The sequence below is a fragment of the Corvus cornix genome, chromosome 3, assembly GCF_000738735.6.
Source record: "Corvus cornix cornix isolate S_Up_H32 chromosome 3, ASM73873v5, whole genome shotgun sequence".
Classification (NCBI taxonomy): Eukaryota; Metazoa; Chordata; class Aves; order Passeriformes; family Corvidae; genus Corvus; species Corvus cornix.
In genome coordinates this window covers 78588164-78601427 of record NC_047056.1, presented here as the reverse complement: position 1 = coordinate 78601427, position 13264 = coordinate 78588164, and the positions used below count along the sequence as shown (strand labels likewise).

The 13264-nt window shown below is 36.9% G+C and overlaps 1 protein-coding gene across 3 annotated transcripts in view; it reads right to left on the bottom strand.

The window, feature by feature from the left end:
• Positions 1-13264, bottom strand: part of RNGTT (RNA guanylyltransferase and 5'-phosphatase) — a 172906-nt gene that overhangs the window by 23259 nt on the left and 136383 nt on the right. Inside the window, exon 14 of one of the 3 annotated variants that reach the window (XM_039570126.1) lies at positions 10540-10606. The exons of the other annotated variants lie outside the window; for them this stretch is intronic. Coding sequence (XP_039426060.1) covers positions 10540-10606 — 67 coding nt within the window. The remainder of the gene's footprint in view (positions 1-10539; positions 10607-13264) is intronic. 3 annotated transcript variants of the gene reach the window in all.

Sequence of the window (13264 nt, the reverse complement as noted above, 5' to 3'; positions counted from 1 at the left end):
ATCAAACATCTGTAATGTGATAAAAACGTGCTTTTTGGCTTAATCTTGTGGGTAGCATGACAAAAGTTCGCCAACCAAAAGAACTGAAGAAAAAAATACTAATGGTGTCAGAGATTAATTTTGGAGGCTTTTCCTAAGAGTCAGTGTTGCTGCTGGATCAGGGGCCACAGACAATACTGTAGGGAAAGGGAAGGTATGAATGTTAGATAGCACGACTGTGAATTCCCAGCATATATGCAAGTGTTGTTTCCTCGGGGATCCTGTGCTGTATGCTGTTACACACTCTCTTCCCTTATTAATGCACAACAGTTATACCCCATTTCACACACTTACAAAGTCTCTTGGCTCGTTTATATCCAATAGCTACTCACAGGCTGCTCTTCTTTCAGCCTGTTACTCCTGAGCTTTGCTACTAATCTAGCCACTTCTGCCACTTCCAATTTCTTTTCTTCTTTGCTATATTTCTTTTAAAATTAGTTATATGACTCTGATCAATCTATAAACCTCTTGAGTTTAAGAGACATTCCTGAGAACACCAGCTTCTCTCAGCTTCAGTTAGACTCACAAATTTTTAGATTAAGCCAGAGATGCTTTATTTTCAACATATACCGCATACTCCATTAAAAAATCCATACTGTGTCATTACGGGAAAACAGCTGCAGAATGACTTCAAAGTGAAACACCCATCTTTCTTCTAAATAAACATTTCAGTGAAGAAAACACAGCATGTTCTTTGAAAGAGGACCATAGGATCTCTGGAATATAATGCAATTCTACCTCTTCATGGAAAAAAGATGCATCTTTTAATATTTTTTGTATTATGAGAAAAACAGACGCTTTCAAGGTAAACATTTAAGAAAAATCCCAAGTTACTAAGAACGGAAGTACTGACAGCCTTGTATAATGCAAGTTGTGGTCAAAGCCATCGGAAAAGATAGGAAGGAAAAACTGACAGGAATACTGTATGTTCATACAGACTGAAATTAAGCTCTATTCCATCAGTAACAGCAGAGGTTCAGAAACATCCAACTGTAAAATTTCCAAATAAACACAACGAATTTTTTATATCCTTATGAACTAGTTAAGTTTCACAGTGGTGACTGCTTATACTCCAAAATGTCACAGAACCTGAAAAATTCAGGTCAAAAGGGACACCCAGCCAACACCCAGTTCAGCCTCCTGCTCCAGGCTGGTTAACTTCAAAGATGAGGCAGGTTGCTCAGGGTCTCTTCCAGTTAAACTTTGAAAATCTCCACTGACAGAGTTTTTACAGTGTTCTCAGGAAACCTGCTGCTGTGCCAAACCAATCTCCATGCAAAACTTTTCTGATATCCAACTGGAATTTTCCTACTTGTCCTTCCCCAGACATCTCTGAGAAGCGTCTGGCTCTCTTTTTGTCTGCAACCTCACTTTAGATGATGGAGGATTGCAATTAGTCCCCTCTCTACCCTTCTCTTCTAAACAAACCCAATTCCTTTAACCTCTCCACACAGGCCACATGCTCTTCCCTTCGCCATGACCTCCACAGGGGTCATTCCAGAGGGGTGGCTTCTCCTGCCCCAGGGAGCCCAGAACTGAGCACAGTTACCCCAGATGTCTCTCAGAAATGCTTGAGCAGAGAACAGGGACCTTCCTCGACCTGCTGGCAATGCCCTGGCTAAGACAACCCAAGGTGTGGTTGACCTTTCCCAGTGCCAGGGCACATGGCTGGCTCGGCTCAACTTATGGCCACTGGGACCTTCAGGTGCTGCTCTGCAGAGCTGCTGTGCAGTCACTCAAGACTCCAGCTCACTCTGCCCATGATGCACAACCCTGAATTTGCTCCTCCTGAACTTCTCGAGGTTCCTTTGTCAGCACTTGTTTTTCTAAGCTTTTTGAGAAATGAAGCATGATCACACTGATTTTGTATTGCTAAGAAGCATTTGTAAGCCCAGGAAAAGGAAGGCTTGAAAAAACTGCAATCTGTTCATTTTGACAATACTCATGAAAAGCACGAAGACTTTTTTTTCTCTGCACAGTTAACATAGAGGTAAATAGAAAACAACAAAAAAACCCCAATAAGTTAAGATCTACAAACAATTAGCTATTATTTTAACCTTTCCAGAAGGCTTTGTTTACCCTATGCTTGCCATAAACAAACTTGGATTGATTTTCAAAAAAAAAAAACTACTAGGAGCTGAAATAACAAAATCTGTCCCCCCCACACCCAAAAAATCCCAAAAACCCAACAAAAATCATAGTCCAAAACCAAGGACCAATTATTCTATCTTTTTGGCAACAACATGAGAAAATTGCAGAGGTAATATTTGTAATTCTGTGGACTTCAATGGAATACTGCATGCTTTACAGAGAACCATTGAGAACCATTTTTTAAACTGAATTCATAACTATAATCATGACAAAAACCAAAATGGAGCCCGATCCATCAGAAGAGAGTCACTGTATAAATTATAGCTCATTAACATTTTGTTCTTAGGGGCAGCAATTGTGACAGCATACAGAATCACTGCTTCAGTTTTTGCAGTGCTAATGCAGATTTTGTAGTTATTCTCTTTCTGTTTACATCACCAGTTCTAAGGCTAGATTTTTTTTAAAGTATTTTATTTTTGCCCCTTAATATGTCTACAGAGAATAAATATGTCCACTCTATGCTGGCTTTTACTGTAATATAAATGAACATATATAATATATTACTATTTATTTCTATTATTGGTGACTAACATTCCCAGGCAGGACTAAGAGCTCTAATATTCCAAGGTCTATAGAAACACACAGGCAGTCAGGACCCCTTGCCCTTAAAAGTAGCAATTATGATAGAGAAAAGCTGCAACAAACAATGTCAAGATGTAGAGAAAGGTAACGAAGAAGTTAAGGGATAAAGAATTAAGCCATATGCTTTTTTTCTTTCCTAATTAATTCTCAAAGTAATGGTTCAAAAGTGCCTTTCTTTTCAAACTGAGCTAAATTTGATACCTTTAACAAACATGTAATTTAGGAATGAGCAGTTGGTGATTTTTTGCGAGCACCTTACATTTTCTAACTTGCAGTTTGTGCAATAAATTCTCCCTAGCACCTCCCCCACCTTCTTTACAAGATATCAACCGTGTGGGTAGGGCAGAACCTCCCAGAGATTCTGTTACTGCTCTCATGAATTCAGAATTCAGTTATTGAATATGTTCAGATTATTATTTAGGACACAAAGAAAGGCACCTTGAGCTTGGGATAGAGATTCCAAGACGTCTAAGCGCTCTAGGTTCCATCAGGTTCACTTCGAGTCCTAGAGTGTCCTCCTGAAAACCCTCTCGCTGCTGAGAATTATTAACTTTAACGTAAAACCTTTCAGCATTCCTGCCAAAGGCAAACACAGTCCGTAACCCTATGCCAGATAACTTTTCATGTATCTCAGAGAATCCTGAAGATAAAAAAAAAAGATGCTGAATTTGACTCAGTACTGTGGAATGATGTGGTATCAGTGCAGAAGAAAGGAAAGAGTGGAAAAGGACAGGTGCAGGCTACAGAAGGCATTATCTCAGCATTGTATGACTTCCCATGAGAAGACTGTATATTGTCATCTTGTACCAATAAACACTACGAAAAAAGCCTGAATTCCCACTACACTGAGAAATTTACTTCGAAAGATTATCTCTTAATCAGCCCTACTTTTTAAAGTTTTGGTGCTAAAACTGTTTCCATGTGTTGATTTCTGCACAACACACACATATAGGTGGCTACCACAAAAGAGAGAATAACAAAAAGAAAGAGAAGGACTTCCTTATGCAGTTTCTCAACAGCCCAATACTAGCAATTCCAGTGGTGCCCAGTACAGCTTCTACAAGTAGCAAGAGGATATGGACATCCTGCTCTAACATCCCACAAAACTCTATAAAACGTAAGAGCCACCCACCAGTTCTCTTGGAAGACTGTTAACAATAAGTACATATAATTAATGTTGATTACTTTACCCTAAAGATGCAGTTTGAACTTCAGAAGAGGTAGATTATATAGCTTTATCCTCATTCTGTGTGTTTTAATTTAGAGCGACCGTGTTCAATGCAATGTAGGGACTCAGATTACCTGGATTTATCTTCTTCTTTCACAATCATCAAATCATATAATTATCACATTCCTTCTCAACACTGTCAAGGTATTTGTTCCTAGTGGAAGTCAGATCCAGATCTGTAGATCTCAAAGCATTCTGCACCTTTCAGAATGAAATTATTTCGGTCCAGCATAACCCATTTATTATCCTATCATTACCTTCCTAAAAGGTAAAAAATCATCTTCTCCTGTTTTCATTCCCCTCACTGTTCAAGTTAACTCTGCTAATGAGAAGATGAAACGATCCTTCTCTGACACTATCTTGGTAAGCTAATCAAGAAGGTTACAACTATTTGTGTTTAATTTGACGTCCCTGTTCAACCCAGTGATGTCTCTTTCAGTTTGAAATTACTTGTCTTCAGTGTGAACAACCAGAACCACTTACAGATAAATCCGTATTTCTGTTTTCTCAGGAAAATCTCACTTCAGAGATTCCAGGGCTGTACCATCTTCAAGCTGAAGACATGATTTCCCTGTCATATTCTACAGCCTTTCACATCACAGAAAACACAGTAAACAGCACAAGACAGTAAGAAGGTGAGATAGGCAACAAAACCAAAATTCAGGTTATGACTTGACCATGATAAATGAGAAATTCTTTTGCTCTACTGTTTGCTCCGGAAGTGAACACAAAAACCTCTGTGATAATGTATGAAAGTCCAGTAAGCAAAGCACCAAATGATTAAGACACCAACATAGTCTTAGTGGCTGTCAAGAGGCAGAAAGGGAAAACTTTTGAACATTTTTTGCTAAAAGACGGTACAGACCACACTGCTACTGTGGAACTCTGGTTGGACAGAAAGTGACTGTGTGGTGAAAGTTGGACTAATTCTCCCCCTAAATTTGGAGTGGTCTGAAGAGCTGTACCCTAAACAAGGGTATCCCAAGCTTTGGAATCACTAATTGGTAACGGAAGTCATTATCACCCAGGGAAGAAAAACATGCCGGCTTCAGTTGAGAAATCAGCAGCTTATCCTACCTTAAAAATTAAGCTCTTAAGAGCAGCAAGATCATAAATTCATTCCTGTTCCCTCTTCAGGAAAGGATTGTTTGGTAAATTGTGGCAAATCATTTCAGTAATCAACCACAGATGTTTGACATTGCTGAAGGAGTAATGAGTGATGTCTGACCTGGTTCCCAGACATCAGTTCAGCCTGTGTGTTTGGACAAAGGTAAGGGAGCTATGTTCATGAGGTTTCAGCTCTTGGGAACATTACAGTAAATTCTCTGGGGTGCTGAGAAGTTGCTTGCAGATCTTAAAGTAACGGTGGATGTATTTGTATCTGGAAAGTCTACAGGTTTTGATGTGATATGATCAAAGAAATTATTTTAGGGTGATTACCTGCTGCAAGGCCTCTCTCTGGCAGAACTTTACTATGCTTTATCATGTTTTAACTTAAAAGTGTATTTGCCGAGGGAAAATGAGGCAGCTGGACAAATAACAGCTCAGTACCAAACAACATTCCCAGAGAGTAGGTGGTCAACTTAGCTGTCTCACCAATCACCAACACTGTTCTCAAGTTTAATAAAATCACAGATTTGGGCTATTGAGGTGCAGGTCAGAGCAGAGATCTTGATTCCTTGCTAGTCCTTGACAGCAAGACTGCTGTAACTCCAGCAGCAAATTTCCCAGAAGCAAACTTAAAACTCAGAATCTTTCCACTGGGATCCTATCATAAAACCAAAATACTAACAACACATTATTTTCATAATATTCTTTTCAATGTAACTGTCCTCATATTCTATTAAATCGAACAATTCTATTTTGAACAAAGTAGTAGTTACTATGAAACTTTTAATAACTACTCTTAAAATACTAAAAATAAAATCGTAGTAATTAATCTTTATTTAAATGGTAATTTAATGTGCTAAGAAGGCCAAAAAATGAAACTAGTCATTAGCTCATAGTAAAGACTGCCAGAAGCTTCATTACTTATTAATAATGGAGAACACAGTGTACTGAACCGCTTCCCCTAACCCCAGAAGCTACTAGGAACTAAACTGCAAAAACTGACAATCCTAATAAATTGATTAAGCATTATGATTTTCTTTATAGATATAATTATTGCATATAATGTAGCTAAGTTTTCATTGTAATCTACACTGATCAAATCTCAAGTTTAAAAACAACATGTCAAAAAAGCCCAGTAACGTACCCTTCCATTGGGCAATTATTATGTATGCTGGGACAATGGTTTTAGTTACTTCTAATAAACACAACATTTCTATGATAAAGTTTTTGCTTTAATAGGTTCATTGTTAGCAAAAAAAATACTAACAATATTTAGGGAAAAAAGATACAAGAAAGCTTGCCAGCTAATTCCAGCTGATGACAATACTTTATCTCCTCGATCAAGATTATCACTTACACAAACCTTTTTCATTTCATCAAATTTCCAAGAGATACTTAATAAATACAGCCACTTAAGATCCAAAGAAAGCTGCAAATCATTGCATTGCTACAGAGTTTTTTGAAAGAAAGCAGCAGTGTATGACAGTAACTACTACTGTTACTACTATGAACACAGCTTAAATGGGAAAAGATACTGAAAGCAAACATTTATGGTGAAACTGTTCTACAACAACTTTGAATGCACATTAGAATTAAACAATAATTTAGAATAATTTTATTTAGAAACAAATTAAACTATTAAAAGTAACTACCCTCTATTGAATTGATTCCTTCAATATAACCTTTAAGAACAATCCCCTAGAAAAAAAATGAGAAACCGTTACCACAGCAGAATTTTCAAATAATTAATTAAGAGTCTCAGAAGTTAACTGAAACATCCATCATTTATATAAGTCACTGAACTTCCTGAAACTCACTAAATATTACGCTAGAACAAGAGCAATCACAAACACTGTGCAAAAACTTCAAAGTTCTATCATAAACTCTGTTCAAAGCAGCAACATACAAAATCCTGCAATACCTACGAACTAGCACATTATTAGAAAAGTTAAGTTCCAGGCAGGGAACTAGCCTCTAGCCAGGAACTTTCTTCCCATTTCTTGTATCCATCTGCTACCAGATGCAGGATTCAAAAGCTTCAGGAGTAAATGATTCACATTTCTCTTGCATAATGAAGTACAGATATCAAATACCTATCAAGCACAACCACTGAAAGCAAGTTAAGGAGGAAGATCAGGTAATTTCAGTTAATCTTATCAGTTCAGCTATGTCTCAGAAACACTATAAATATTAATGTATATTAATGAATTATTGATATAAGAAAGAAAGACATAGAAAAATCATCCTAGAAGAGATGTTAGTATTTCAAACTCTTTTCCCAGAATTGCCGTCTACAGTTTTTCATCATCAAAGACATTGGTGCAATTACTTCCTGCACAGTTTTGGAAAATCAAACTTGTTTGCTTTTGGGAAGGGATACTTTGATAAGGAGATTTTCTTTTTGCAGTTTTGTAAATGCACATAAATTGAAACATGAATTTATGAGTAATAGCATGGCAGTTTATATGTTTATTATGAATATTTCAAAGACGTGGTAACATTCCTACTTGTCCAACTGAAAGTGCACTAAAATGCACTGGAAGTACTGCTGCCTAATAATGGTCCACTTTGAGTAATAAATCTACACTGGCAGAGGACTGTAGTGGTTTGGGGCATTCCTTAATGCATACATTTGGCAAAAAAATGCTATATCTTAATAGAATACGTAACACTTGCAAATGAACATGAGTGGGTAATTTATATAAAGAGAGAGACCAATCTATCACACAGTGTGTAAAAGCATATTTGAACTAAAAGGTTATAAAGACTCTGCCTTATATATATTCCAGGACTATATGTAGCTCACTGGTCTTTTAACTGATGGGATCATTAGCAAATGCATATTAAACACCTGAAGAAGTGCTGGGGGAAGAATGAAAGAAACCTGTGTCAACAGTTATGAAAGACCATTGTGTATCTCCAGAGTACATAAACTTCTTTTTGCAGGACCAACTCAATGTGAATTATCACTCCCTTTTCCTTTTTTTGTGGTGCTGAAAATCTCTATGAAGTTGTGACCCCATCACTCTATACTAGTTCCTCCTGCTGCCATGCAGCAAACATCCCTCTAGAATCTCAAGCAATCAGAGAGGAGCCTCAATTTCAAAAGCTTTTAGTCTGTGTTAACTACATGCCATTTCCCAGTTGAAGGTAGTAACAAGCCACACCTATCAGCTCACCACTTCAACACTGCCTTTAGCAATAGAAGCAAAGCAAAGCAACAGTGTGCAAACATACACCCATATATATGCCTGTAGCTCCAAAAATAAGTTACATTTCATAGAATACAGCTTGTGGAAGTACCTTATTCAAACATATCAATACAGTAATTAAGTGGAAAATAGGCTTTGTCTTTTGAAGGCAGCAACTGAAATTTGATTATCCACTTTACCTATTCTATGGCAAACACAACTCTATGGTCTAATTTAGGATAAGACTACACCAGTGATGTATTACCAAAAAGTCTAGTATTAACTTACTCAAATTAACTGTATGTCAGGTATTTACCAAGCATTGCACCATATATAAAGAACTGCAGACACAACAGAAAACACTACTGTGCCCGTATCTTCAACACTATGCCATCCCCTACCCTAAAAAAGGCAACAATAGAAATACATAATGGTATGTAGAACAAAAAAAGAGGGTATTGATTGGAGATACAGGTTGGATTCCGGGAGCAATTAAATAGATTAGGTTTCTGTGGTTTGGAGGATGCAAGATGGGGTAATGTGGAGAGGAAGATAAAAATCAGGAATAGAGAATGACTGCTTACCATTTCTTTTGACATAAGGCCTAGGTTGAACCAAAAAGAATAATTTGGCAATAGATTTAAAAGAAATAAAATAATACCTTAACTCACAATGATGCTATGGCTTTGTACGTTGAAAATTTAGTGAAAAATTTAGTGAAAGGGAAGGAAGTACAACTGAGTCTATTAAGCAACAGGAACGCAGATACCACTTCCAGCAGAGAAGGCCCTGCACGCAAATTGCAGGAAGCTGTCTGCATGCTTTGTATTTATCCTGTTACTGCCCTCTTTCCCAAAGCATTTGCTAGTGATCTGCCACTCAGTCCTGCAGTTGGATCCTGTACAGCATCTCTGTGCAGCTGGCCTGTGAGCAGAAGGGCCCTCCCTGGCCCCAAGTATTAGGAGGAGTACCACTGCTGACTGCAAGTGGCTGAAAGCAAGTGGGGCATTCACCTCTTCTCTCTCACTTCCACCCAGTGGACTTAAACTCTTCCCAGCCATGGAGAAAACCTCCCATATTTCTACTTATTATACTTATATGTGGATGGAGCAGGTAGAAACAGAGCCTCATTTAGAATGGGAGAACAGTTAAAGAACTTTAATAAAGCTTTTAAAGAAGCACTAGTCTGAAGAGTTATCAACAAAAGTATACAAGGTTATTTTCTAAGAAACTTCTGGCAAGATGTTTCATGCAAGTAACATTTTAATTGTTTGGTTACCAGCCAAACTGAATAATACACGTGTAGGAACTGGGGAGATGAGAGAAAGGGAAATAGGAAGATGAAAAGCATGCATTTCTTATTTTAAAGTAATTTTAATACAGTACCAAGGTTTAAGGTATAAAAAATATTTGCTAGATACAGTTGGGAATACTGTTTAGTAACATAATTAGGGATGGGAAAAGAATACATCTGAGTTCTAGAAATTGTTTCATTTTGATGTAAAACAAAAACAAGGCGTTTAAAATTCTGAAGCACAAGCATATGGACACGATGGAGCAAACAATGAAGCTAAGAGTGCAGAATATGTAAAAATTACAGGTATCATCTAGGACATGGGAACACTTCAGCATTCTAAAACAGACACCACATTTCCACATCGCAGTGTAATGGCTGACATGCTAATGCCTCCCTCTCTTTGTTCTAATGAAAATACCAATGATACTCATCAGAATCAGTCCATATATCCTCGTAAAACATTTTTGTTTGCAAGTGACAAGACAATAACTAATTAGCAACTGGCAATTAGAAACATGAAACTATTGCAGTTCCACTGAAGAAAAAGAAACAATAAGTCATAAAACACAAGATATTTTCCAACAGTTGTATGAGTCTTTCATAATAAATCTAATAATACTGGGAAAACAATCTGTGCTTTTTACTGCAGAGTCTTCCCTGTCAAGGATCACTTAAAGAACTACAGGGCTTCAAAAGTGGCTTTGCTTTGAAATGTCTCTGACAAGAAAACCTTCTGGTAATTAAACCAGAGTCAAAATTAATCAAAAAATTATTGGAAAAACTAAACTTCTTTGACAAGTTAAGTGCACAGATTAAACCAAAAGCAAACCCAGATTCATGGTATGAAGTCATATTGGTAACTCGAATTCTTGAAGTTCTCTAAATCATACAGAAGTGAAATAATTGAAATAGCCCCCTTCCCCACAGTTTATTAATCGTACCTTAATTTGTGCAAAAGGTCTGTCAAAGTTTCCAACATAAAGAAGACCAACATTCTGGGTGAGTAGCCTAAAAAAATGAAAAAAATCTTTTAAGATATCACTTTACATGCATAAGTTTTTTCTGCATCTGCAGTAATTGTTACCAAACCCTGGCAGGGTAACAATCTTCACCACAACAACAAGAGCTACCCTTGCAAATCTGATTACACAATTCTGTTTGGACTACTATAAAAAAGGAAAGATGTGCATTGAAGATGGATGCACACCAGTAATTCGTGTTTATGTTGCAAGCAGCTCTTCAACAAAATCATTTCACAGGCTTCTTTGTGATGGATGTCACTCAGTAACGTGGAAGAATGGCAGGTATGTGCCTTTTCTATTTATTAGAGAGCAATAGAGACAAAGAAACAGCAAGAGAAAAGAATAGTAAACACATACACTCAGAGCAGCAAGCCCAAGAGTTAAAACAGATTAGGGCACATAAAAGCATGCACAGTAATAAAAAAATGACATCACTACAAGTAGAGAAAGAACAGAGAATCTCTGTAATATTGTCTAATGGTTTGCTAAATAAAAAGAGCCCCAGATAGAGCTTGTGCTTGCTGTTCTGTTCAAGTCTTAATAAAGTTGCCATGTACACCACCAAGATCCAGAGGGACAGTGGGTAGTTGTCTCAAATGACTGTTCATACTTCTGGAAAAGAGTTCAATTTCTGCAGACACTGTGCAAGTCAATGCTATCAGTACACAAGCTCCAAATTCCAGAGGAACATTAGGGCACTGCTGTTACGAACAGGCTGACAAGAACATCACCGGCCAGCAAAAAGGGCAGGAGAGCACTGAGCTGCTCTGACTGGATAATTACAATGTTCCTCTTGCTAAGCAAAGTCCAGGCAATCATTCTCTTCAGTTTAGAGCCTCATAAGCATTGCACTGAAATACAGGTTTTTCTTAATAATGAGAACTTTTTTGACTACAAACCCTAGAAAGAGTTTCTGTTTTGATTAAAAAGGACACTGAAAACCCATCATATTCTTCAGTAGCTCCAAGTTTTCATTAAGTGTTTGCTATTTCATATTTTCTTTCAATTTTCTTTCAATCTCATTCCCTTTAGCAATAAGGCCTCACATATGAATTAAATTAAATAGCCACAAATAAGCACGAATGAAGGCATCATTCAGCTTAAGCAATGACACTGAGGTGTCTCTTTCTTACATTATTGAGCATATATAAATATATATATACACACCTATAATTCATAATGAGTTAAATATAGTTTTTATAACTAAGCCACCTGTCATTTTCAACTCATTTCTCACCATTGCCAGGCCTGTTTTCATAAACAAAAGAAAACAGAAACTCAGATGGCAGTAAATAATTTTGACCCCACAGAACATACACATCTTAGTATGATCTTGATTATTCCCAGTTCTGACAACAATATGATATGTATGAGTTTAAACTGGTTCACTAACAGTGGGAATTGGTGGAACTCAGCAAAATTACAAAGTCAAAACATTCACACATATAAAACAGTTAAGTAAGAAGAGATGTTGAACTATCACTCTTCAAAAACCCTTCCATAATTAGATATGGGATATAAAAATTTCCAGTGCACTGACAAAAACACCCAAAAGAAGGAAAGAATAATAAGGATCAGACCACATCATCCACAGTACAGACAGGAAAAAGGATTCCTCCCTTTCCCTATCAGTCTGCCAGACTCCATCGGGAAGACTTGTACTGTTTTGCAGTGGTTCAGCACTATATATATAAGTCAGGATAAGCATACTGAGCGCATTTTCAGTCACAATAAGTCAAATTTATTCAGAACTCAGGTGTCTGGAACTGGAAAATCCAGCATATTGATCAAACTTTCTCCTGGAGCTATAAAGCAAAATCAGAAAATATTTAACTGTTTCCTAAATGGAAAGAAGCATATGGGAAGTAATTAGCAAAGAAGGTTTAAAGAGACTGCAAAAAGGATTCGAGATAGGTCATCATATTTCAGAGAGGCACTTTAAAGCAACAAAGTATTCTTCATAAGAACTGCACATAATTATTATAAGACAGAAAAGAAAAACAAAATAATCCACTAGCTATATTTCTAGTAGGGGACCTTAAAAAAGAGAAGACATTCAGTGTGATTATTCCCATGTGGCTATTCTTTACATTTTCTTCAACATGGATAAAAATGTTGGACCATTAAAAATCTAAGTCTCTAGAATTGGTTTAGTTAGAAGTAACAAACATCCGGGGAACCTTAAGACTGGCCTTTCCAGAAGACTGCCAGTTGTCTACACAGTTTAAGTTGCTATCACTGATGTACGCTCCAAATTAACTGCAAGACTTGGCTTCCTTAATAAGATTGATATTGACACAGTACAAGCTGATTACTATTTATTCATCTTTCACTGCCTCTGCCAAAAAGCATTTTACTTACATCTTTTTATTTGTATTCACATGGCACTTCCAAAAGCAATGTTAATGCAATGTTAGGAAAATTTTTAGGGAACAGTTATTTGTAGCTCTCCCTTCCTTAAATAAGAGGTTGCATTTTATATTTTTCTAGTTTACACATTCCTCTTGAGTTCTGTAGTTCAAAATTGTATCACCAACATGTACTCAGTTTCCATTTAAGAACTCAAGAAGGTTAAAATGAGTACCCTAATAGGATCATAATTTGATGTTCTGAAATACCCAGGGTTTAGGCCCCTAAATGGTCT